The sequence below is a fragment of the Mercurialis annua genome, linkage group LG1-X (assembly GCF_937616625.2).
Source record: "Mercurialis annua linkage group LG1-X, ddMerAnnu1.2, whole genome shotgun sequence".
In the NCBI taxonomy this organism is placed as follows: domain Eukaryota; kingdom Viridiplantae; phylum Streptophyta; class Magnoliopsida; order Malpighiales; family Euphorbiaceae; genus Mercurialis; species Mercurialis annua.
In genome coordinates this window covers 43,151,123-43,174,095 of record NC_065570.1, presented here as the reverse complement: position 1 = coordinate 43,174,095, position 22,973 = coordinate 43,151,123, and the positions used below count along the sequence as shown (strand labels likewise).

General features: G+C 35.1%; 1 protein-coding gene across 1 annotated transcript; it reads left to right on the top strand.

The window, feature by feature from the left end:
• Positions 1–5,140: 5,140 nt before the first annotated feature.
• LOC126683838 (isoleucine--tRNA ligase, cytoplasmic) lies at positions 5,141–22,448 on the top strand. Its single transcript, XM_050379441.2, has 27 exons — positions 5,141–5,792; positions 5,895–5,960; positions 6,074–6,217; positions 6,599–6,792; positions 7,717–7,882; positions 9,379–9,492; positions 9,774–9,871; positions 11,600–11,678; positions 12,300–12,458; positions 13,024–13,113; positions 13,738–13,871; positions 14,382–14,541; positions 14,634–14,717; positions 15,726–15,938; positions 16,567–16,692; positions 17,693–17,830; positions 18,180–18,283; positions 18,379–18,442; positions 18,726–18,814; positions 18,911–19,052; positions 19,595–19,658; positions 19,742–19,809; positions 20,035–20,157; positions 20,974–21,039; positions 21,641–21,752; positions 21,873–21,964; positions 22,065–22,448. The coding sequence occupies exons 1-27, from the start codon at positions 5,259–5,261 to the stop codon at positions 22,167–22,169; spliced, it is 3,528 nt and encodes a 1,175-aa protein (XP_050235398.1). The 5' UTR covers positions 5,141–5,258; the 3' UTR covers positions 22,170–22,448.
• Positions 22,449–22,973: the final 525 nt, after the last annotated feature.

The following is a 22,973-nucleotide window of genomic DNA, read 5'->3' as shown; positions in this document are numbered from 1 at the left end:
TATATACTCTGATAGGAACCTGACTTTGTCTAGCTCTAATAAGTGGCTACTTAATAGGCATATGGTGTTTTATGTTGTCCCCTACGGGTGGGCCAAGCTTCGTGTCTTTGGTCTGCAAAGACACTGTGTATAGTTTAGCTGGCCTTACATTTGTGTGCCTGCTGTGCATGTTTTTAATATGTTTGATATAACGCTTTGAAAAGGAAAGTGTTCGATATATTTTATTAAACATATTGTTCGGATGCGTGGTGTGGAACAGGGCTGCCTGCGAGGCATGGCAAGAGAGCTAAGTCCCTGTACCACCGCACCGGTTTTCAGAAATGCGCGTGGGTCAGAATAACTAGGGTTATTCAACCAATATTTCTGAAAACGCGATTTTGCTTATATGAGTATTTTCATAATGTGTTTTCCACGTTAAACGGAAAAACAATTATTTTAACGGTGTTTTCTAAAAACGGGTCGTACGCGATGTACGATCTAGATTTATATTTGCGAAAAATTTATAGAGGTTTTAGGCTTGCTGCGGGTTTCGGAACAACCATTCCCATACCCTAGCGCCGGTCTCGGCTCGAGTTTCGAGGGGGGAATCGGGTCGTGACATTTGAATTGTCTGAGCTTTACTTGCTAGTCTTTCTTTCAAGAAATAGTAATATGCCCAAATTCCATAGATAATCCGACATCACCGCCCCGGACTTGGTACTGCAACTTGATGTCACAAGAATCATAGTTCAAGTGATACCTGATGACTATTTTTTTTGCTTTTAATCTGTTGTCGTATTTGGAGAGAATTAGAAATGCTAAAAGTGGTAACTTTTTGATTTGGGATTTTGTTGCAAATATTGTGAATTTAAACTGGGTTGTGTTTGGTTTTAGAGAAAGTATGGGAATAAGCATTTTAACATCGGCGGTGGAGCAATGTAAGGTTCTTTTTGAAAGAAAAAAAAACGCAATCAGATTAAAGAGTAAGAAGAAGATGATGGTAAAATGATTATTATGCCATCAGATTTATGTTGTATTATAATTTTTTTATTAAGTTATGAATTTGTATGAAATATATCTTTTTGCTGTTCTAAAAGTTTATTTACACTCTGATTAACAGCGAGTGTGGCACACTCTCCACATTCCATCCATCGAGAGGCATTATGACTAGGAAAATGGAAGTAGAGGGACACATAAACGGCAAATTGAAGTAGAGGGACCTCTTGAAAAAAAAGTGAAGAGTAGAGGGACCTACTGATGGGTTTGGCCTTATCAAAATAGTTATACCTTTTGAATGAATGTATATGTGAATAGGTACTTATAGACTAGAAGTGAATACAACAAATAAGTCAGAAACTTCATTAGTTCAAGACTCGGTGAAGCAAGTAAATGATAAATAGTGTTATACTTGGTATATAGGTTTGTTTGCAATTGCAAGTATGTGTTGATTGAAGATGTAAATGTCCTTGGGAATGATGGTTGAATTGTTGATGTGAGTCATATTTTTGTTATGAGAATCATGCCATGATAATATTTGAATATTCAATGAGAATTGAAAATAGTCGTTGGTTGCCTAAAATGGCAATTTGGGCCAACTACGTGAAGTTGAGTTATTGGTTGCCTAAAGGGCGATTCAGACCAATAACGTATGTTAGTTGCCTATATGGCGATATGGGCCAACATGTGAATTATGCGCTGATCGAATATCTTATGTAAGCTTGATGTCGATTGGAATTGATGTGAATATGTTTGGCTTGAATTGATCATCAGATTGTGATGTTGCTAACGATCATTTCTTACGTTGAATGGATAATTGCTTGAGTTATATCTAGATACTTTGAATGCTTGTGAGTGTATATATAGAAATGGTATTGAAAATGAGCAACAACGTCAGCATCTGGCGGGAGTAATAGCGTCAGCAATAGGCGACCATGGCCTAGCTTATCCGTGAGGAGATCGCCATGATTGTCACGACCCGAATTCCACCCGAATCCAAGTCACGGCCGGCGCTAGGAAATGGGAATGATTGTTCCGAAACCCGTAGCAAGCCTAGAACCTCTAGAAATTTTTCGCAAATATGGAGCGTACCTCGCGTACGATCCGTTTTCAGAAAACACCGTTAAAACTTTTCCCCTTTAACGCAAACACATTTCTGAAATTATACATATAAGCGAAATCTGGTTTTCAGGAGTACTAGTTGGATAACCTCGTTATCTCAACCCTCGCTTCCTTCTGAAAACCTGGCGTGGTAGCAATGGAAACCAGGGACTTAAGTCTCGCTTGCTTTAACACATAGGCAGCCCTATTCCAGACCACACGCCACCATTAATATGTTTAATAAAATAATGCAGACACGTCTGCATCTCGCAACGGTGGTATTAAACATATTAGAATACACATCCGACCGGTTGCACATAGCCGGCATATATAAAACATATTGTTTTTAACCCTCACAAAAACTCACGAGGCCGACTCGGTAACTAGATACAATATGACACTAAGTAGCCACCCAAAAGGTCTACACACGTGCACTAGATCCTATCATAGTATCTAAACAGAGGATCAGTGGCACAACTGCTGGCACATTACACTTATACTATTGCAGCACACTAAGAGTACAAAATCCTATGTACAATACCGAAAGAAGAGCTCCTCTAATGTAGGAATATGGAAGCTCGACTGACCTCAAAACTCGTTTCCTGAAAATGGGAAACAACAACGGGGTTAGAAATATAAATATTTCTGAGTGAGTAAACAGTTTACAGGTAAATACCAAAATCGCATCATATATATAAAAGAGTTATATATATAAAATATTACCAATTTATCAATCCATCTGAAACCCCAGTCCACAACTGTCCTAACGGACACACTCTCATTACGAGCTTATTTTTTTTTGTTAAATGGTGATTATATTAGCACTACCACAAGATGCGATAGGCAAAAAAATAAACGAGCACTAGATCCTTGTGAAGAAGTCTAGGCATCGGAATACATCGTTACCACCAAATATAAAATGCGGGTTATGATATCGATAGTGAATCACCCCTTTACTAATACATTACGAGCTTATAGACTACAGATTAAGGACTGTGACCCGAGTCACTGCCGTCCACTTCTGTATCTCTGGTACCTGGATCGTAATCATGAAACCGCCATCGCAGTTTGACCCGCGACCGTAACTGTATTACTGTCGCCTCAGGGTTTACCAGTGAAGTCAGGGCATTTACTTTCCCAATGACTTAACACGACAAACATACATATATATCGCGATAGAAGTACATCTAGAATCGGTGTCGGTGATCACGCAACCCTATTGCCGCTCAATAGGTAGCTCGTTCCAATGGATCTCTCTTGGCTAAGTTATACTTGTCACGACCCAAATCTCATGGGCCGAGACCGGCGCTAGGGAATGGGAGTGATAGCTCCGAAACCCGTAGCAAGCCTAAAAACGTAAATAAATTTTTCGCAAATATCATATATATGTCATGCATGACAGACATAAACACGTGTCATGCTGAAAACATGTCAGGCTATACATTATCCTCTAGCAAATAAACTTTAAAACATAGTAAGCATCATACATATGAACATAAGTTTGAAAACATCAGAGTAATAATTACATACATCATTTGATACAGCAAGACACAAGTTTCTATCTACTGCAGCTCTAGAGGTAAAGTATTATTTCTTTACATACATTCAAAATATCAGACTTCTGAACAAGGATAGAAGTCTGTTACTTTAAAACTTCTTTTCACCTGAGAGGGAACACTGTGAGGGGTCAGTATACTGGAATATACTGAGTGAGTTCATATACTTACTAATAAGTATTCATATAAAATATAAAATCTCCAGCCACCTGAAGTTAAAAGGCAATGTATACCCTTTCAACTTGGAACAAAAGATCAAATAGGCTAATAATCACCCACAGACCCTGACTTTTGCGGGTCCGATCACAAAACCTCCTGATGTTTAAAAACGATCAGTAAACCCCCCGATCTTTATGGCACGCCATTCACGACCCTTATGAAGGAAAATACCTCTTATTTTTTGGCGGCTGTAATTTTAAAAATAAAATAAAATTGGCGGCGTTAGGTGTCAGCTGACAAATCACCAAATATTTCAAAAAAATTAAAACGCCTAAAATACCCTTAAAAAACTTTAATCACACCAAAATCTAACCACACCCAATCAAATCCAACCACACTCAATCAAACCAAACCCATCCGCGTCAACTTATCCACCGCCGTCCTACCGACCCAAACCACTCGCCGCCGCCGCTCTCCAGTCGTCTTCTAGCCCTGAACATCTGTTCGTCAAGAACAGATCTAAGTGGAGCTGTTCTTGGCTATCTGATCCACATATGTTCGTCAAGAACAGATCCAAGTGGATTTCTTTTTGGCGAACAGATCCACATATATTCGTCAACAACAGATCGTCTTATCAGACGAACTGAGAAGACGAGAAGACGACCCAGTTAGGTCGTCTTCTCACATGAGAAGACGACCGGAGGAGGCGGGTGGGTTGGGTGGTTGGTTGGATTTGAATATATAATTTGGGTTGGGTTATATAAAATATTAAATTGGGAGTATATTGGATATTTTTAATTTTTTAAAGATATTTTGGTGACGTGTCAACTAATGTAGCGCCGCCATTTTTTTCTTAAAAAAAACGATAGCCGCAAAAAAATAAAACTATGCTAAGGGGTCTTTTCGTCCATAAGGATCGTGAATGTAGCCGCCACAAAACTCAAAGAATTTACTGATCGCTTTTAAACATCAGGGGATTTTCTAATTGGCCCCGATAAGAGGCCATGAATGATTATTAGCTGATCAAATAAGACCAAATTTAGGACTTTAAACAAAACCACCATCAAATAGGTGTTGTTTTGGACAAAAACACTCTCTCAAGGTAGTTGTTTTGGCGAATTCCAGCTCCAATTACTCCAACAGTTTGTTACCACCTCAACTCCAATTACTCCAACAGTCTTTTACCACCTCAGCTAAAGGAGTAAATGAGCCAAATTAAGCAATTCATGAGTATTTTTGTTTAAAGCCATGAATTGTTCTTAATTGATATTTCATAACAAATTGAGGGGGCAAAATGAAACTTTGTTTCTTAAAGCTAATAGCTCAAAAGTAACTGTAGCATTGGCTTCAAGTCTTTGAAAAAACCCTTTCATTAACTTTCTTAACTTCTTTCGCCAATTTTTAATTTCTCTCGCCACCACCACCTCCTCTCTAAGAGAACCCTAATTTCCTCCATCGGCGGCGATAATGGAGGAAGTCTGCGAAGGAAAGGACTTCTCCTTCCCAAACCAAGAAGAAACAGTCCTTAGTTTCTGGTCAGAAATTAAAGCATTCGAAACTCAATTAGACCGAACCAAATCCTTACCCGAATACATTTTCTACGATGGTCCACCCTTCGCCACCGGTCTCCCACATTACGGCCACATTCTAGCCGGCACAATTAAGGACATCGTGACGCGGTACCAGACGATGAGAGGCCACCACGTGACGCGGCGATTCGGTTGGGATTGCCATGGATTGCCTGTTGAAAATGAGATAGATAGGAAGTTAGGGATTGAGAGAAGAGAAGACGTTTTTAAAATGGGAATTGACAAGTATAATGAGGAGTGTAGGAGTATTGTGACTAGGTATGTTGGTGAATGGGAGAAGATTGTTACCAGGACAGGGAGATGGATTGATTTTAAGAACGATTATAAAACTATGGATTTGAAGTTTATGGAAAGTGTCTGGTGGGTTTTTGCTCAGCTTTTTGATAAGGGTCTTGTTTACAAGGGTTTTAAGGTATTACTTCAACTGCTCACTAATTGTACTATAACATTCAGAACTGGTCACTAATTCTAAAAACATCTATTAATATTTAATATGCCGAGTTTTGTTTTATAGGTTATGCCATACAGTACTGGTTGCAAAACTGTGCTCTCTAACTTTGAAGCTGGTCAAAATTATAAGGTCTGTGTCGAGTTCTTTTTCTAAAGATTTGTTGCTAAATTGCTGGCTTTCAGTTTCAAGTGTTAGTTATCTCTTCTTTCGTCAAATTTATCTAATTTCTTTGAGAAATCCAGGATGTGCCAGACCCTGAAATAATGGTGGCATTTCCGATAGTTGACGATCCGCACAATGCAGCCTTCGTCGCATGGACAACAACCCCTTGGACCCTGCCTAGTAATCTGGCACTTTGTGTTAATAGCAGTTTTGACTATATTAAGGTTAGTTATGTTTGAGTTTTTGGTGTTGCTTTTTTAAATTTTCCCTTTCAATTGTGAATAATTTGGCTGCAAATAATTAAAATTAAGACACTTCTTTGATTGTCGTGACATGTGATCTTGGGGCAGATGCATTTATCGGTTTTCATTTCCTATTCTTGGTTTCTTTGACGCATGATTCAGGGGAAATTTCTTGAGCTTTATTATAGCAAGTTAAAGCATTAGGGTCAAATGCTTTAGTCGTGAAAAGCCAAGAACTTGAATTCACATTTTTGGTTATCCTTTTGCTTGATCATCATAAAAAGATTAATAAAACAATTGAATTCATTGGATTAATGATTATTGGAACTTGAGTTTCTAATTTTCACTTTAAAATTAAATCAGGTTCGTAACAAATTCACTGGGAAAGTGTATGTGGTTGCTGAATCTAGGCTGTCAGCTCTTCCAACTGAGAAGCCAAAAGCGGGTGCAGCAAATGGACCCGCTGGTGGTAAAATGAAGGCCGGGAAAGCTGAAAATTTGATGGATTCATTTGAGTTGTTAGAGAAAGTAAAGGGCAAGGAATTGGTGAATAAGAAGTGAGTCTGCGTATTCTTTATGCTTTGTTGAATTCCTTAAACCTTTAGTATAAGCAGACTTAATGTTGCTTCATCCTGTTTAGAGTAAATCATGTGGTGATATTTAAATGAAATCAATTAGGAGTATTTAGTTTATATGATCATGTGGAATCGTGGATGAATAAATGTGCCTGTAGTAGATTTAAATCAAAACTTCTTTTGCATGAAGAAATTTTTTTTTGGCTAGAATCCACTATATTTTAAATTACTTCATGTTTGCTTCTTCACCAGGATTCTAGACAATTATGTTGTGAATTTTAAATCCAGATTGACATTTCTGAAGCCGCTCAATTGTTTTCATCGACTTTTCTTTAGCAGGGTATGTGGGTTTTAGTAGGTTAGAAAAAGAAAGGATAAGAGCTAATCTATAACACAGGAAATGTAAAGAATTGCAACATTAATTTTTTTTTAATGTTTGGAGGTTTAAAAGGATTTGAAGGAGATTAAAAGTGTATGACTGTAATAAAAAAAAATATGTTACTGGCAGGATACTCCATCAGTTTTGGCGTAATAAGAAAATGGGGTTGAAAGGGATATTTAGTCTCTCTTTATTTTTTTTATATATATTAAACTCTCAAGTGAATGATAACTCATATTCTTATCCTTATCCCTCACCCCGACTAGTTAGTTTTATTTTGATATCAAAGTTTAGTTCTGCAATATGGCAGTATTTCAAAAAAATTAATTTAGCCAATAATACTTAGAAGGTGTTCCTTGTTGGCACGTATACACTTTGAGATGATTGCTCCTGTTAATAGTGTATTCCTTAAATCTTTTGTGTATGAATTCCATTTTAGTAGCATGAGGTGGCTTTCTATTTCTCTTATTGAAAAATGTTATGTTAATTTTGTAGACAATGTTAAATATTTGAAATTATGCATGCAGGTATGTGCCACTATTCAATTTCTTCTCAGACTTTTCTGACACGGCATTTAGAGTTGTTGCGGACAATTATGTGACTGATGATAGCGGTAGTGGAATTGTTCATTGTGCTCCAGCATTTGGTGAAGACGATTACCGCGTTTGCATTGAAAATCAAATCATCAATAAGGTTTGAGCTAGTATGCTATTAAGTTGTCTCAGTTACTGACGATGAGCTTTCAAATGAGTTTTTGTTGATTTTTATTTACAAGTCAACTCGGGGTGAACTTTTTCTAGTTTTGACTTTTCCTTAAAAATTTCCTTAGAAAAGAACTGTCACGATTCTGTCTTGTTTGAGAAGTGCTGTTGCAGTTACTAGTTTATTTTGTGGACAAATACATGGGCTGGTCTAAGTAGGGCTGCAAATGAATTGAACCAAGCGACCTTTGAGGTGTTCTTGTTCAGCATGTTATATAAATGTGGTGTTCATACTCGGTTCGATCTTTGAATACTGAACTTGAGCTCGATTTGATCGTTGAATACCGAACATGAGCTCGGTTCATTTAGCTTTTCCAATGTTCATGCTCGGCTTAGGCTCAACTTGAGTTCATTCATTTAGGTGCTAAACGAGTGAAGCTCGAACTTGTTCACTTAGGTGCTAAAAGAGCCGAGCTCGAGTTCATTCATTTAGTTGCTAAAAGAGCCGAGCTCGAGTTCGTTCATTTAGGTGTTAAACGGCTGAGCTCGAGCTCGTTCATTTAAGTGATAAACACAATAAGTTTAGCACTTTCATGAACGAGGTCAAACGAATCTTGTCTAGCATCTAAATGAACAAACATGAGCAGCACTGCATACTTTTAATTAATTAAAAATTAGTAGTTATTATCAAAACTATACAGTTTTAATTAAATAAAAATTACGTAGTTTGAATCAAAATTACATTGTTTTACTGACATACGAGCTAGTTCATGAGCTCTTAATCGAGCTCATATACAAGCCAGTTCACGAGTTTGATATCTGATTCATACACGATCCCTTCGCGAGCTCATAATCGAGTTGTTTGTGAATGTATACGAGCCGAATGACACCATGTTCAAGCTCGACTCGTTTAAATATATGAACATAAGTTAGAGCTTGAGTTTGTTCTTTTAGACTAACAAACGAGTTCAAGTCAAGCTCCTATCGAGTTGAACACCGAGCTGCTCATGAGCGGCTCGGTTCATTTACCGCCCTTGGCCCAAGGCAGTGGAATACGAACTTGGTTGGTAAGCTTTAATGAAATTTTAATTGAAATTTTGTTAAAAAGGGCCAGTGAGCTCAATGCCACTAGTTATGCAGAAGCCAATAGAGTCTTAATGTTTTTTTTCTCACAAGTTAAAGTTAGAAGAATTTCTGATGAATCTGTTCCATTAACTTATTCTTTCGTTTGCTGGATTACCCGGTTTAACTTATGCAACTACAGTGTATTGCTTTGTCAATATTTGTATATTCCAGATTAGCATTAAGCCATTGACATTCCTGGATTTGGCAATGCATAGCTTTAGTCTCCTATTTCTTTTTTGTTTTTACTTTTCTTGTTTTCTCACTCTAAATCTCTATACTCCTGGTTAAATTTATCCTCTCTTGCTCTGCTGATATCTACTCTTCATTTATTTTATGTATCTTAATTCTTTCCTGGGATTTTAGGGAGAGAATTTGATTGTAGCTGTTGATGACGATGGCTGCTTTTCTGAAAGAATTACTGATTTTTGTGGGCGGTATGTCAAAGATGCAGATAAGGATATTATTGAAGCAGTGAAGGTGAGGCTCTGGTTCATATATCATCATGTCCTTAATTTTGCTTCAGCATTTGGCTCTTGATTTAGATGGAAATAATAGAGGCTGTAAGTGTAATGCTAAAAATGATTATAAATAATTTGATGAAAGCACATGATGACTATGTAAAGGAGGCTGTAAGTGCAATGCTAAAAATGATTATAAATAATAGAGGCTAGTATCTTTTTGAGCAATCATTTTTCTTATTGCTGTATAGGCTATTAATCATTTTAGTCATTTTACTGAAATACTTAAAAATGATTCAGGCAAAAGGCAGGCTTGTTAAGTTTGGTACCTTCATGCACTCTTATCCCTTCTGCTGGAGATCTGATACTCCTCTTATCTACAGAGCTGTTCCAAGCTGGTAAGCTTCTAAGAGTAACATGGCTAATTTCCATATAGCTTTTTTTTTTTGTAATTTTGAAACTCCTTTACATGTTTCAATCAACATGTTCCAGAATCATGAAGTATTTGTATTTTCTGAATTGTGCAAGGACAAATATCTTATTCTCTTGTTGTCCAGTGCTTAGACTGCTGGCCTTCTATATGGTCTACTCGCTTTCTTTTCGCAGCTTTAAAAGTTCAATTGTTTTTTTTTGTATTAGGCTTTTGAAGTTCTGATAATAGTTTTTTCCTGTCATGCAACTCTCAGATTTCTTGGGTTAAACCTGATATTTTGCTGTGATCATTGTGGAGTTTCCTTTTCTTTCTTTTTTATTTTCCATTATCTACTAAAAGAGGAGTTTATCTGACTTATATCTAGAAATGCATGAGTAGATCTCAAACCATCAATGCCAAAGACGAACAGTATTTGAAAGGTTATTAAAATGTTTTTCATCTTTTCAAAGTGTTGGCTGAAGGCCAGAAGCCAAACCTTATCATATCAATTGTGTGGCAGCCTTATGTAGGTAACAGCTACAGATAATTTAATGACTATACGCTGTATCATGGAGCTTGCTTATCATGCTCAATCGGAAGAAACATTTTGCATGTGCGCACGCGCACATATATATGTGTGCATGCGCTATGTATATGTATTTATTGCTTTTTCTTGCCCATTAAATGCGTTAGGTTCCTTTTGGAGTCCTGCTTATGTTTTTTGGTTTATGGAATGGTCAGATACTCTTCTGTCTGCAGGACTAAAGATTTAAATGCTTTTGTTATTATGGAAAGTTGAAAATGGTGTGGAGTGTGTTGTTTTTCTCGATTATAGTACCAGACTGCTGTTTATTGTTTTTGATATCTTATTGAGTTCTTACTTAATTCTTCCTTACTAATTTTTTCTTAGTCGTCAATTAGCTGTAAAAGTTATGATGACAGAGGAAAGACCAAAAACACTGACAGCCCCATAAATGACTAACATGGGGCTGAAAATGATTTAATACAGGCACATCATATCTCGTTTAAACTGGTCTGTTTTTTTCATTATATCGGGTCTATGAGAGTCGAATCCAATTCTGTTGTCTGCTGAGAATCCCCCAAAAGAACGAGACTATCAAAATCTAACAAGGGAATTAGCTTTCCTTTAATCAAATCTTTTATAACACAAAATTAGTTTGACCTTTTTTTAGCGGATTGACCATCAGAATATGGGTGCTAAAAGTAGTCTTATAATGCCAGTTTTTTCATATTTAAAGACTATGTAGAACTAGTCCTTTTTGCGGAGCTGAAATTCAAATTTTATCCCAAATAAAGTTGAATTTGAGACTGGCTCACAGGTGGGTAGAAGAAGAAAAAGAAAATACACAACAAATTCTGTCCAATTTGTAAAGAGAAATAGAGCAACTTAACCAAGAGCTCCTCGAGTTAGATCAGGAATCAAAGGATGATAATTGCATTTCTAGTTTTAGATTTTGAGATTTTTATGTTGTCTTGTAATCTATGTATTTTCGTGGTAGTTTGTTTTCTTTTCTCCATTCTTTTCTGCATCCAAGTAAAGTCATTTTGCACATGATTAATGGATCCTTAGTTTCTGTATTCAATAGGATTCTTCTGCAATTAACAATATTTTTCTTGTTAGCTTGCTTTATGATCATCATTTGATTTTTAAGAGTAAATTCTGACTGAGGTGTGGTGATAAATTCTGTTCTAGGTTTGTTAGAGTGGAGGAACTAAAAGTGCAACTGCTGGAAAACAACAAACAAACGTATTGGGTTCCTGATTATGTAAAGGTTAGAATTCTTTTCTCAGCCCTTTCCTCTTTTCGTGGAAAGCATAATATTGGTTATTGCATTAATGCAATTGACACAAGTTGCAACTATACTTCACCTTCTCTATCATTAAAGTTTGGGTTAATTCTTAAAAAAATCACGAACTTTACACGGAGTTTCATTTTAATCATGACCTTTAAAAGTTGTCATTAAAAGGCACAAACTTTCATTTTATTTCAAATCTATCACCAAAGTAAAATTCGGTGTATTTTATCTGACTAAAAATTCCTAATCCTAGATATTCTAACTAAAAGATAATAAATTTGATGTTAATTAATAATTTGGGTCTTTTATTAATGGTTTAGTGAAGAATTTAGTCAATAAAAATACACTAAAATGATGAATTTGAAACAATATGAAAGTTCGTGCCTTTAAATGACAACTTTTAAAGGTCATGATTAAAATGAAACTTCGTGTAAAGTTCGTGATTTTTTTAGGAATTAACCCTTAAAGTTTTAATTCTCCCTTTTCACTTACAATCTCTTGTATGAACTCCTGACCAAAATCAGTCAACTTTCTCCAATCAATTTCTGGCATTGTGGCTCTTTTTCATTACTTTTTACCCTTTCATTGTAATTACAGGAAAAACGTTTCCACAACTGGCTGGAAAATGCAAGAGATTGGGCTGTGAGTAGAAGTCGATTTTGGGGAACTCCTCTTCCTATATGGATTAGTGAGGATGGTGAAGAAATGATTGTCATGGACTCTGTTGAAAAACTTGAAACGCTTTCTGGTGTTAAGGTCAGTCTTTCTCTCCCCATCCATGACCTGATTTGTTTTGATGTGATTAATAAATCTAATGTCTTATTCTGTGGACTAAAATTTGTTAGCTCAAAATATTAATAGCTCTGTCCTATATTTTTACCTGCCTAATTATGCCATAAGTTATTGCCGGCATCATTTCTAAAAGTCAACTGGTTGGTTATGGCTTTAGGACTACAAACCTCATGTTCTTGTTTAGCTAGTTTTTTCTTTTGTTATTCGGCTATAAAATTTGTGTGTTAATGAATTTTTGTTAGAAAATGTTACGAAAGCTTGAAAATGGTAAATTTAATGTCCCACTTTTGAAGCTATTTTAGTTCTATAAGCTTCCAGATTTGCTGTTGAGCTGTTTAGTTTCAACTCCAAGGTTTCATCAATTGGCTTCAATTTTCCTCTTTTTGTGGGACAATGGGAATAATATTATATGCTGTCTTGGCTCTGCTTGCTATTTATCTGACAATGGTGTTTAATTTCTCTAAGTTTGAATATCATTTTATAATAATGATTTAGATATTTTCTAATCTGTCTGTTCACTTTGCTCCAGGTATTTGATCTGCACCGGCACCATATTGATAACATAACTATTCCATCTAGCCGTGGCTCTGAATTTGGCGTGCTTCGACGAGTTGATGATGTAAGATCGATAACACTGGGCTTTTCTTGTGTTATCTCTTTTTGATCATTCCCTGTATTGTTGCCTTAAATATACTACATATAGATTCCCTTAACCCTGAATTGTTGCTGGTAAGTTCGTGTGCATGTTCATGCCTAAAGTCATTGGACGGCTGTTTCTAGTTCATCCTCAGCTTAGCATAGTGATACCTTTGAAGCCATTAAATGGCAATGCCCTCTTTTAATAAGTAGAACTGTGGAATTGAGAGTGTCAAAGAATTCTCCGTTTGTTTGAGTTTGTAAGCTTGGGAGAGTTGAGACCAACTCAGTAACTAGCGTCCACTTTAGATGCTTGTGAAGTTAATATTCTGCAATAACCGGGCAAACTGCATACCGTGGCTGCTAATCACACTCACTCTTGAATATGTTTACTACTGTGCTTTTAGCTAGTAATTGGCTGGTTGATAGCGTGTAGATCTATCTACGGATATGAACTTGTATTTGAAGCACATATTTTTTTGGCTAGTTCTAGTTCTAGTTCTGCATGTAATTGCTGTTCTTTTTGATAGTATTTATGTCATATTGAAATTTGGTATCTGGCTTCTGCATTTAATAATGTTATTGCTACCTGAATTTATTGTTGCAGGTATTTGATTGTTGGTTTGAGAGTGGATCAATGCCCTATGCTTATATCCATTACCCATTTGAGAATGTCGAACTTTTTGAGAAAAACTTTCCTGGGCAATTTATTGCTGAAGGGCTTGACCAAACTCGTGGATGGTAGATTCCTTAACATCAGATCTGTATTTATGTGTAGTTAGTTTCACTGTTCACCTTACGAAAGCATCTTTGGTTACTATAATATTTAGACATTATATGACACTTCTTAAAGCAGAGATGTTTTGGAAGGTGGAAGACTTCAACCTTCAGAAACCCTATTTAATACTCATACCCAAGTGCATGTAACATAGGCTTTATAGCAAACAAATTCCGTTGTAGGTACAGAAATATGATCAGTTTTGATTTGGCAGCTTCACCATACACCTAAACACTATGCCCTTGTTATCATTTGCAAGCAGGAGAAAGAAAAAAATAATCATAGCTCCATAATGTATGGCGGGTATCTCAAACAATTTTTATAAATTTTTTCAGTTCCTTATTGCCTAGATTATGTTTTCTGAAGAGCCCCAAGAGCTTAAATTACACGTCTTTTTTTCGCTCTTCTGTTGGCACAAAGGTTTTTTTTTCCTGGGACAACTAAAACTGTGAATAATCTGGTGTGCTTGGCAGGTTCTATACTCTTATGGTGCTGTCTACTGCATTATTTGGAAAACCTGCATTTAAGAATCTTGTTTGCAATGGACTGGTCCTAGCAGAAGATGGGAAAAAGATGAGCAAAAAACTAAAAAATTATCCATCACCTATGGAAGTTATAGATGACTATGGAGCTGTTAGTCCTTAAACTATGTCATAATTCAATTTCTTGTTCCGTCTCCTTTAAAAAAATGCGCAACTTTCTTTTTTTCTGCCACTTATATCCAGGATGCTTTACGATTATACCTTATCAACTCCCCAGTTGTGCGTGCTGAAACCTTAAGGTTCAAGAAGGAAGGAGTTTACAGTGTTGTGAGTATTGTCCTTCAATATTTCTACGTTGGCTTTTCTGTTTATTTAGGTTTATTGTATCTCAATTATTCTTTGATCAGAAGCAGTATTACCACAATTCGCTTTTTTCTTAGGGTACCAGGAATTGGGACGTGCGTCCCAATTCGCGGTACTCTAGAGTACCAGAAACGCTTTGGTACGCGTACTGGGACTCCATGGAAAGAGTTCCATAAATTGTTGAAAAAGGAGAAAAAGACTAAAGAAATAAATTGCAGACGACAAATGAAGAAGATGAACAGTAATAGAAAGGTGTCTGACGTTTTAGTTGTTTAAAACAGTACAAATTTTTAGGATTTTGTGATATTGGGCTTATGGGCTTAATAAATACATCTCTTATTTTTAAAGCATCTAATTAAGACCTAGACAACCACACTTTATTCAAGAAAAGAAGAAGTTTTAGCTGTCAACTTAAATTCCCTTTGACAGAATTTGAAGAGTTTTACTTCAATTGATGTATATTAATTAACAACAGAAAATAAAAAAACCGGACCTACTCTTAATAACTAAACATAAAACATAGCAGCAAACAAAATGGAATACATATCTTTTCTACTCTACTTGAAATTTAGTTAAATTAGTAGTAAAAATGGAATATATATACCTTTTTTTTTTCTGGGATTAAACTATATATTAGGAAAAAGGTATAAAATTATTCTAAGAAATATAATTTTATGCGTAAATATATGAGAAATGTTCCCAATAGGAAAGGTTCAACGTACTGCATACAAAAAGAGCGTACCAACTAAGTCTACCCCCTACGTACCGTAAAAAATAAATCTAATGTATATCGTTCCCGTTCCTGTACCACGACCCGAAACGCACCGCATTCCCGGTAACACTGCTCAGAAGTTAAAAGATATACTCCCTATGTTCCAAAAATCGAAAACTTTTCTATCTTTATGAGTCAGAGGGAGTATCCGTTTTTTGCTAATGAGTTTCTTACCTAATTTCTCAATTTTTATTTTGCAGGTCAAAGATGTATTCCTTCCATGGTACAATGCATATAGATTTTTAGTCCAAAATGCTAAGAGGCTTGAGATTGAAGGGCTTGTGCTATTCACTCCTCTTGATTCTGGAAAGCTTCAAAATTCATCCAACGTTTTAGATCAGTGGATCAACTCAGCCACTCAGAGTCTTGTTCATTTTGTTCGCCAAGAAATGGATGCATACAGACTTTACACGGTTAGCTATCTGTTAAGCCATTATTAGGCTTTTGTTTTCTGAGTTTCTTAAATAGAGTTTACCCTTTAATAGGAATAGTGGAGTCTATAAACAAAAAAGTATCAAAAATACTGTTAAGTATGCCAATCAACAATACACCACAGAGCTTGATAATATTTTTAAGTTCTTTCAATTATATCTGATTTTTTTTTTAACTCTTGTACATGGATAAGTTATTGATATATTGTAGTTTTTTTAACTTCCCTTTTGGTTTTTTTCTCTTTTTACATTACTAATCTGCTTGTGATTGTACATAAAATAATGAGTTGCTGCTCACTTACTTTAATTTTTCAGGTTCTCGAGATAAATGGAAATATTGAGATGTTTGTATATTCTTTTAGGATACACATGAAATAGCTAAAAACATTGAATGATACTGAATAGTGGTATATTTGGTCACCAGCGATCCCTGAAAAATCACGTTTGTATAATGAATCATTTACATTCCCTAACTAAAGTCTTAATCCTGCCTCAGCTAAACATAGCGGTTATCGTTTTGGACTTGAAACTGCTCAACAGTGCACTTGCAGATGAAAAGTTCAAGCTAGATTTCTAGTTTCTCATGTGCAGTGGCATGTAATTTTTGCAGGTGGTTCCATATCTCTTAAAGTTTCTTGACAACCTTACAAATATATATGTCCGTTTCAACCGTAAGAGATTGAAAGGTCGTACTGGGGAAGAAGATTGCCGAACTGCTCTGTCGACGCTTTACAGTGTATGTTGCTGGCAATTTATGTATCATGTTTTGCAACGGTATTTTCGGCTGCTCGGTGCATGGTTTTGATTATATAGTTCTGGTTATGATAACTGGTTGTGCTAACCTGAATTAAGACCAGGATGACCTGGCTGTGGGATGGGTCTGTTAATTTGTATAAATCCATGTTTGGTACTTTATGACTGTAACTTCATTCCATATTATGTTTCAGTTAATAGGTATGTGATGAGCTGTTCCTTATTTTCTCTTTCTTTTTGTTGTGTGTGTTTTCCATCTTTATTCCTTCTTTTCTATCTTTTTATTGTTTTCAGGGGTGGTCGTTGAATGTTCAGCATGCTATGTTGAATAGTTTAAAGTATTTACCTGTCCATTTAGCTTGTCGTATATGGTGATGGTTTAACGGGTTAAATGCATATTATAAATGTTTATGTAGGTTCTATGCAAATGATACAAATCTTTATTTTGGAAAAGGGGTTTGAATATTTAGGTTTTTTGCATTTCTTAACAAAAATCTCTCTTTGATCTAAATTTATACTAACTAGATCTACTTTCTTTTCTTATGCTTAAATATGCAAGTTGTTAGTGGTAGATGTGACAGATTTTTTGCTGCTGAATTGAGATTTTCTGTGTGAAATATGATCTTGTTACATCTCTTCACTAGGTGCTCCTTTTAGGTTGTTATTGGATTTGTTTGTTTATGTTTCAACACTTCTGTGAAAGATGATTACAACTTACAACTGATGCAATAAAGATTGCCTAAAATTTCACAGTTCGAGTCTTGTTCACGATCTGTTTTTAGTTTTATCTGTCCGTTTGAGTATGATGCTTGCTTTACTTCTAATTTAGGTGTAATTTTAGATTTTTATTTTATTTTAAATGTGGTCCTTTTTTCCTTTTGATTTTATTTTTGAGTAGAGCTCTTGGTTATTCTGATATGTATGAGCAATGCCTTCATTTCAATCCAGTCAACATTACCTGTAGCTTGCATATTCATTTTCAGGTGCTTCTAACAGCCTGTAAGGTGATGTCACCATTCACTCCGTTTTTCACAGAAGTTTTATATCAAAATATGCGGAAAGTTTCTAGTGGAGCAGAAGAAAGTATTCACTTCTGCATATTTCCTAAAGAAGAGGGGGAGGTATTTTTGATCTTATTTTGTAGCTTTTATTAAAAATAAAAAAGTTTAATTTAGACATAGTTCAAAAACGTGCAAATGTGGTAAATTTGGATTTCCCATGCTAGTTTATTTATTAAAATTCTGGAAGATTTTCTTTGAGAAGCCAAACCTTTCTGATAAAATCTCTAATGAATTATGTGCGTTGAATTTCACTGGAAAACATTGATAATTTCCGACCTGATTTAGACTCTTTTTTACAATTAAAGTTATGGTACTCTATTTTACAAGGACTAGTCTTTATCGTTTACCTTCTTCTGTTGGGCCAAATTAAGTTTTACTCCTTGTTTATGTGCATCTTATGTCATTGCAGAGGGATGAGCGCATTGAACAGAGTGTTTCAAGGATGATAACAATTATTGATCTTGCACGTAATATCCGTGAGAGGCATAACAAGCCTTTGAAATCTCCACTTAGGTGCTCAAATATTTTTTTATGTTTCTAGTTTCCTTAGTACATTGTTTGAACCTGCTAATTTTGTTTCATCTTATTTTTTCTTTCTTCAACTGCAGGGAAATGATAGTAGTTCATCCTGATGCAGATTTTCTTGATGACATTGCTGGAAAACTAAAAGAGGTTTGTTGGATTGTTCATTTATATATGTGTTGATCATCTCTTTAATGGTCATTTAGTTATGAGATTTGTCATTGATTTTAAGCTTGGTGCAATTCTGAAAGGATTCCTGTTTAATCTAAACAGTTGCATCAAAGATTTGTTTGGTGCATCAAGTAAAAATGTAGGATCTGTAACTTAGGATACAGTTTTCTCTGGTTTTCCCAGAAGCTATTTATAGGCTGTTCAGGTCTTTTTATTTTAATTGTTTTTAGCTCTATGGTTAATTTTCTCTGTTTGCATGTAGTATGTACTGGAAGAACTCAATGTGAGATCTCTCATCCCGTGTATTGATACTCTGAAGTATGCTTCTCTACGTGCAGAACCTGAGTTCAGGTATGCAAGTTGCTCTTCTGTTCAGAAGGCTTTGTCCTGTTGTTCTGTTCTGTGCTCTGCTATAGATTTAACTTCTCTGTGTTTTTCTTCTTTAAGTGTGCTGGGCAAGCGACTTGGGAAATCAATGGGAGTTGTTGCTAAAGAAGTTAAAGCAATGTCTCAGAAAGATATCTTAGCATTTGAGGAAGCTGGAGAAGTTACTATTGCTTCACACAACCTGAAGCTGTCTGATATCAAGGTGCATAATTTCTTTCTTTCTTCCGTTCTTTTTAAATTTTACTTTAAATTTAACATTAATAATCAATTTACATCGACTGCACCTGCATAAATAGTTTGCGTTGTGAATCGGCTAGCATGTATTTTGGAGGATGGCATAGTTTAGTTCATAGAAGGTTAATGTGTCTCCCTCCCAATAAGTTAAGCTGGTATTAATATTATTTTTTTGGACTAACAGATGTCCTTAGACACTTCCAGGTTGTCAGGTTGATTTCTTTTTATGTTATCTTAAAATGATCATTTTTCTGTTTCCATTTGGAATTCCTGAATCTGGTGTGTTATTTATGTCAAAGGTTTAGTCTTTAATATCAGTTGTGTGGTTGTGATTTTCTTACCCTTTGTAGGGCCCATATTAGATATTGATAATCTCATACTGATTCATTATAATCAGTTCTTTTTTTTAAATTCTTTTTAAATCCGCAGTTTTGCCTAATTTTATAACCTTTTGAGAGCATTGCTTGATCTTGTTTCCTAAGTTTATCTCACGTTTTGGGGACTTAATAGGTTGTTCGAGAATTCAAATGTCCTGATGGTCTGACAGAGAAAGAGATAGATGCAGCTGGCGATGGTAGGAGCCATTTATTGCATTCTGTTTAATAACATAATAGTATAATTATACATGCCTTGAATTTTTATTTTCAAATGTTTTAGGCGACGTTTTGGTGATTATGGATCTGCGTCCAGATGAATCTTTGTATGAGGCTGGTGTTGCTCGTGAGGTATTCTATCTTTTTTATTTTTCTAATAAACCTCACCCTCGAATTTGCTCTCTTTCTCTTCTTGGTCTATGTTCAAAATATGAGATGCATTGTTTTAATATTTTATGCAAATCATATGATTCAACCTCTTTCTGTTGTACTTCAATTATGTTATCCGTTTTTTTGTTGTTTGTCAAAGAGGATTTGTTTATAATAAATAGATTGGCTGAACCTGGTACCTCGTAGGTTGTTAATAGGATTCAGAAGCTACGCAAAAAAGTTGCCCTTGAACCTACTGATGTGGTGGACGTTTACTTTGAATCTTTGGATGGAGATAAATCAAAATTAGAAAGGGTTCTCAATTCACAGGTAATATCTTCTCTCGAACTGTATGCACAATCATATGCTGTTTGCTGACATCAGTCATTTTTCTTGATAGTATTAGCTATAAATTTAAGGTATTGGAAGCAATAAATTTATGGACTTTCACTGTTTAGAATTAAAAGTTTTGATTACTTAACAAGGCCCTGTTTGTTTCCCTGAAAAGAGCTCGTCTCTAGAAAATGTTGTCAAGAAAATGACTCATTTTCTGTAGCTTGGTAACAAAAATTTATTTTTGGTGTTTGATGTAAATTATAAATTATACAGTGGAAGAGAATTAAATTAAATAGAACAATTTAAAAAATCTCCATTGAATGGTGGCCTCCGATGAATGAGGACTACTTCATTATTGGTGATTGAGGTGTTAAATAGTTTATACTAAAGTGATTTTTATTATATTATTTCATTTTAGGAAGTTTTGAGAAGTTAGGAAATGACTTCCCCTATTTAAAAGGTAGGATGTCAATTTCCTTAAAAATGGCATGGTCTTTTACATTGACCATTTTTTGTGTTACGGTGGTAGTATTTAGATTCTATATTGGCCGATTATATGTGTTTCTTTTCTTTCTTTTCCCTTCTTTAAACTCGTTTGATATAAATATCGACTGTGGTAGTGCTAGTGCCTTTGGTCAGCAGCATTTCATACGTCTGAAGTTTTACAAATCCTACTGTACTGCCCCACAGATTATACCATATTTACAAACGCAGCATGTTAATTATTATAGTTTATATAAGTGATTGCAGATTTGCAGGTCTCTGAAGAAGTATACTCAATTGGATTTGTGCCTTTCCTTTTTCATGCAGGAACAATATATTAGGGAAGCAATTGGATCTCTGTTACTGTCCTCTACCATGATGCCAACCGAAGCTGTAAGTTGCATGGAGTGAAGTGCATTTTCATTTTGAGGAATCTTGATATGTTTTTACTCTTAGTTAAAGAAACTAATCACTTCAATGATTATTTTTTTTTGCATTCGAGTGTCATTTGAACTCTACATGCATGTGCAAGTGCCCTGACTTTTTCAAAATAGGACAGTTTTTCAAGTAAAATCTTTCAATCAATTGCCTAACTACTACAATTGCTGGTCAGTGGTTTTCTTGGATTCCTTAATGAAATGTTTTATTTACATTTGTGGGCCACACCATCTGTTAAACTTAGGACGGGAGCTTACATTCAAGTCTATTTGTATTTGCTTATATGGGTGCGCCATGCCTAGTCAATATGTGATTCTCTGCCATTTAAAATGGATTTATGGGGCTTGCTTAATTTTCTCTACATACAATCCTTCGTTGATTTGTGTAACCAGAAGGATGTAATGTCTGCATATATTTGTGTACTTTAAGTCTTTGTTTCACATGTAAATTATGCAGAAACACGAGTTGTATTCAGCTGAATAGTTTATGAGGGTTTCCATGCTTGCACTTTGGAAATATTTTATTTCCCATAAAAATCAATGTACTGGATTTGCAGGTTGTAATTGGCGAGGAGAGTTACCATAATATTTATGAGTTGTCTTTCACCATTTATTTGGCAAGAGCTGCTTTAGTGTTCAAATCAGATGCTATTCTTGCACTCTATGGAGGTTAGTTTCTCAGTATTCCTCTGTTCTTTCCGCTCTTGACTGGATTGCTTCTCCAAAAGTGACATGGTTAGCTATATTCACTCATCACTGCTGCTTTGTTGTTTATGTAAATGGCCGCAGGAAACAAAAAATATGCACAGGGTTTAAAAACTTACTTGTTATCTAGGGATCATTCAAATTTGAGGTCGGAATTTCAGCAAAGAAATAACAAGGTTTGTTACTAGTTTGCCTGATTTCATTTTTGGAACCATCTGTATAAACAATAGTCACTATATCTACTGATGGGATTTTCTCGTTCCTTCTACTTGTCAGATAAAAGTTGATTGCATCGAAAACCAGCCAGCTGCGGATGTGGTATTGGGAGAACACTTATTTTTGACTGTTGGTGACTACTTTTTGAGAACAAGAAGTGGGTAATTTTCATATTTATAATCTACTATGGATTATAAATTTTTGGTGATTTCAAGGCCGTGGTAAAGAATACAAGATGAAACTGATTGCATCATCCTGTCAAAGCCACATTCAGGATTTTGTAATTTATTATGTATTTTTCTTACTTGTACAGATAAGTATAAAGTGGAGAACTAGTTTCCAGATTTTACATGTCTGGTTTTTGACAGAAATTGAAACTTAGAGATCGCTGCTAATTTGAATATGAATTTGGGATATTATAAGTGTCATTGATCTCTGAAATTATATTGAGCGAGTAATTGTAGGATTTCAATCAGAGGTTAAAAAACTCTGGAAAATAATCTTGGATATCGATGGACTGCTTTTTTTTTAATTAAAAGTAAATTAGGAAAAATACTCTTTTTAAAAATAATATGATTTTCTATCTCAATAAAGAAAGTATAGAGAAAATATTTCATCCTTTTATTATATTTATTTTTTTACTCTAAAAAATGTTTATATTATAATTGTACTCACTTTTTATTATTATTTTACTTTAATCATACTTTTTTACTCTAGTGACACCTGTCATTTTTTTCTCTTTTTCACTCTCTTCTAATTTTTTAAATTATTTTCTCTTTTCTTTTCTATATTTGTTCTTTTTTCTTCGTTGTTTCTTCATCACTTTGTCGATGCTCTGTCATCGTTCTGCCATTGTTTTGCTGTCCTTTTATATTTAATTTTAGCATATAATTTAGCGATTGTTTTCTTAATTTGTGGTGATAACTACTGTTTATTTTAATATTCAAATCTAAATAAATTACCTTGAAT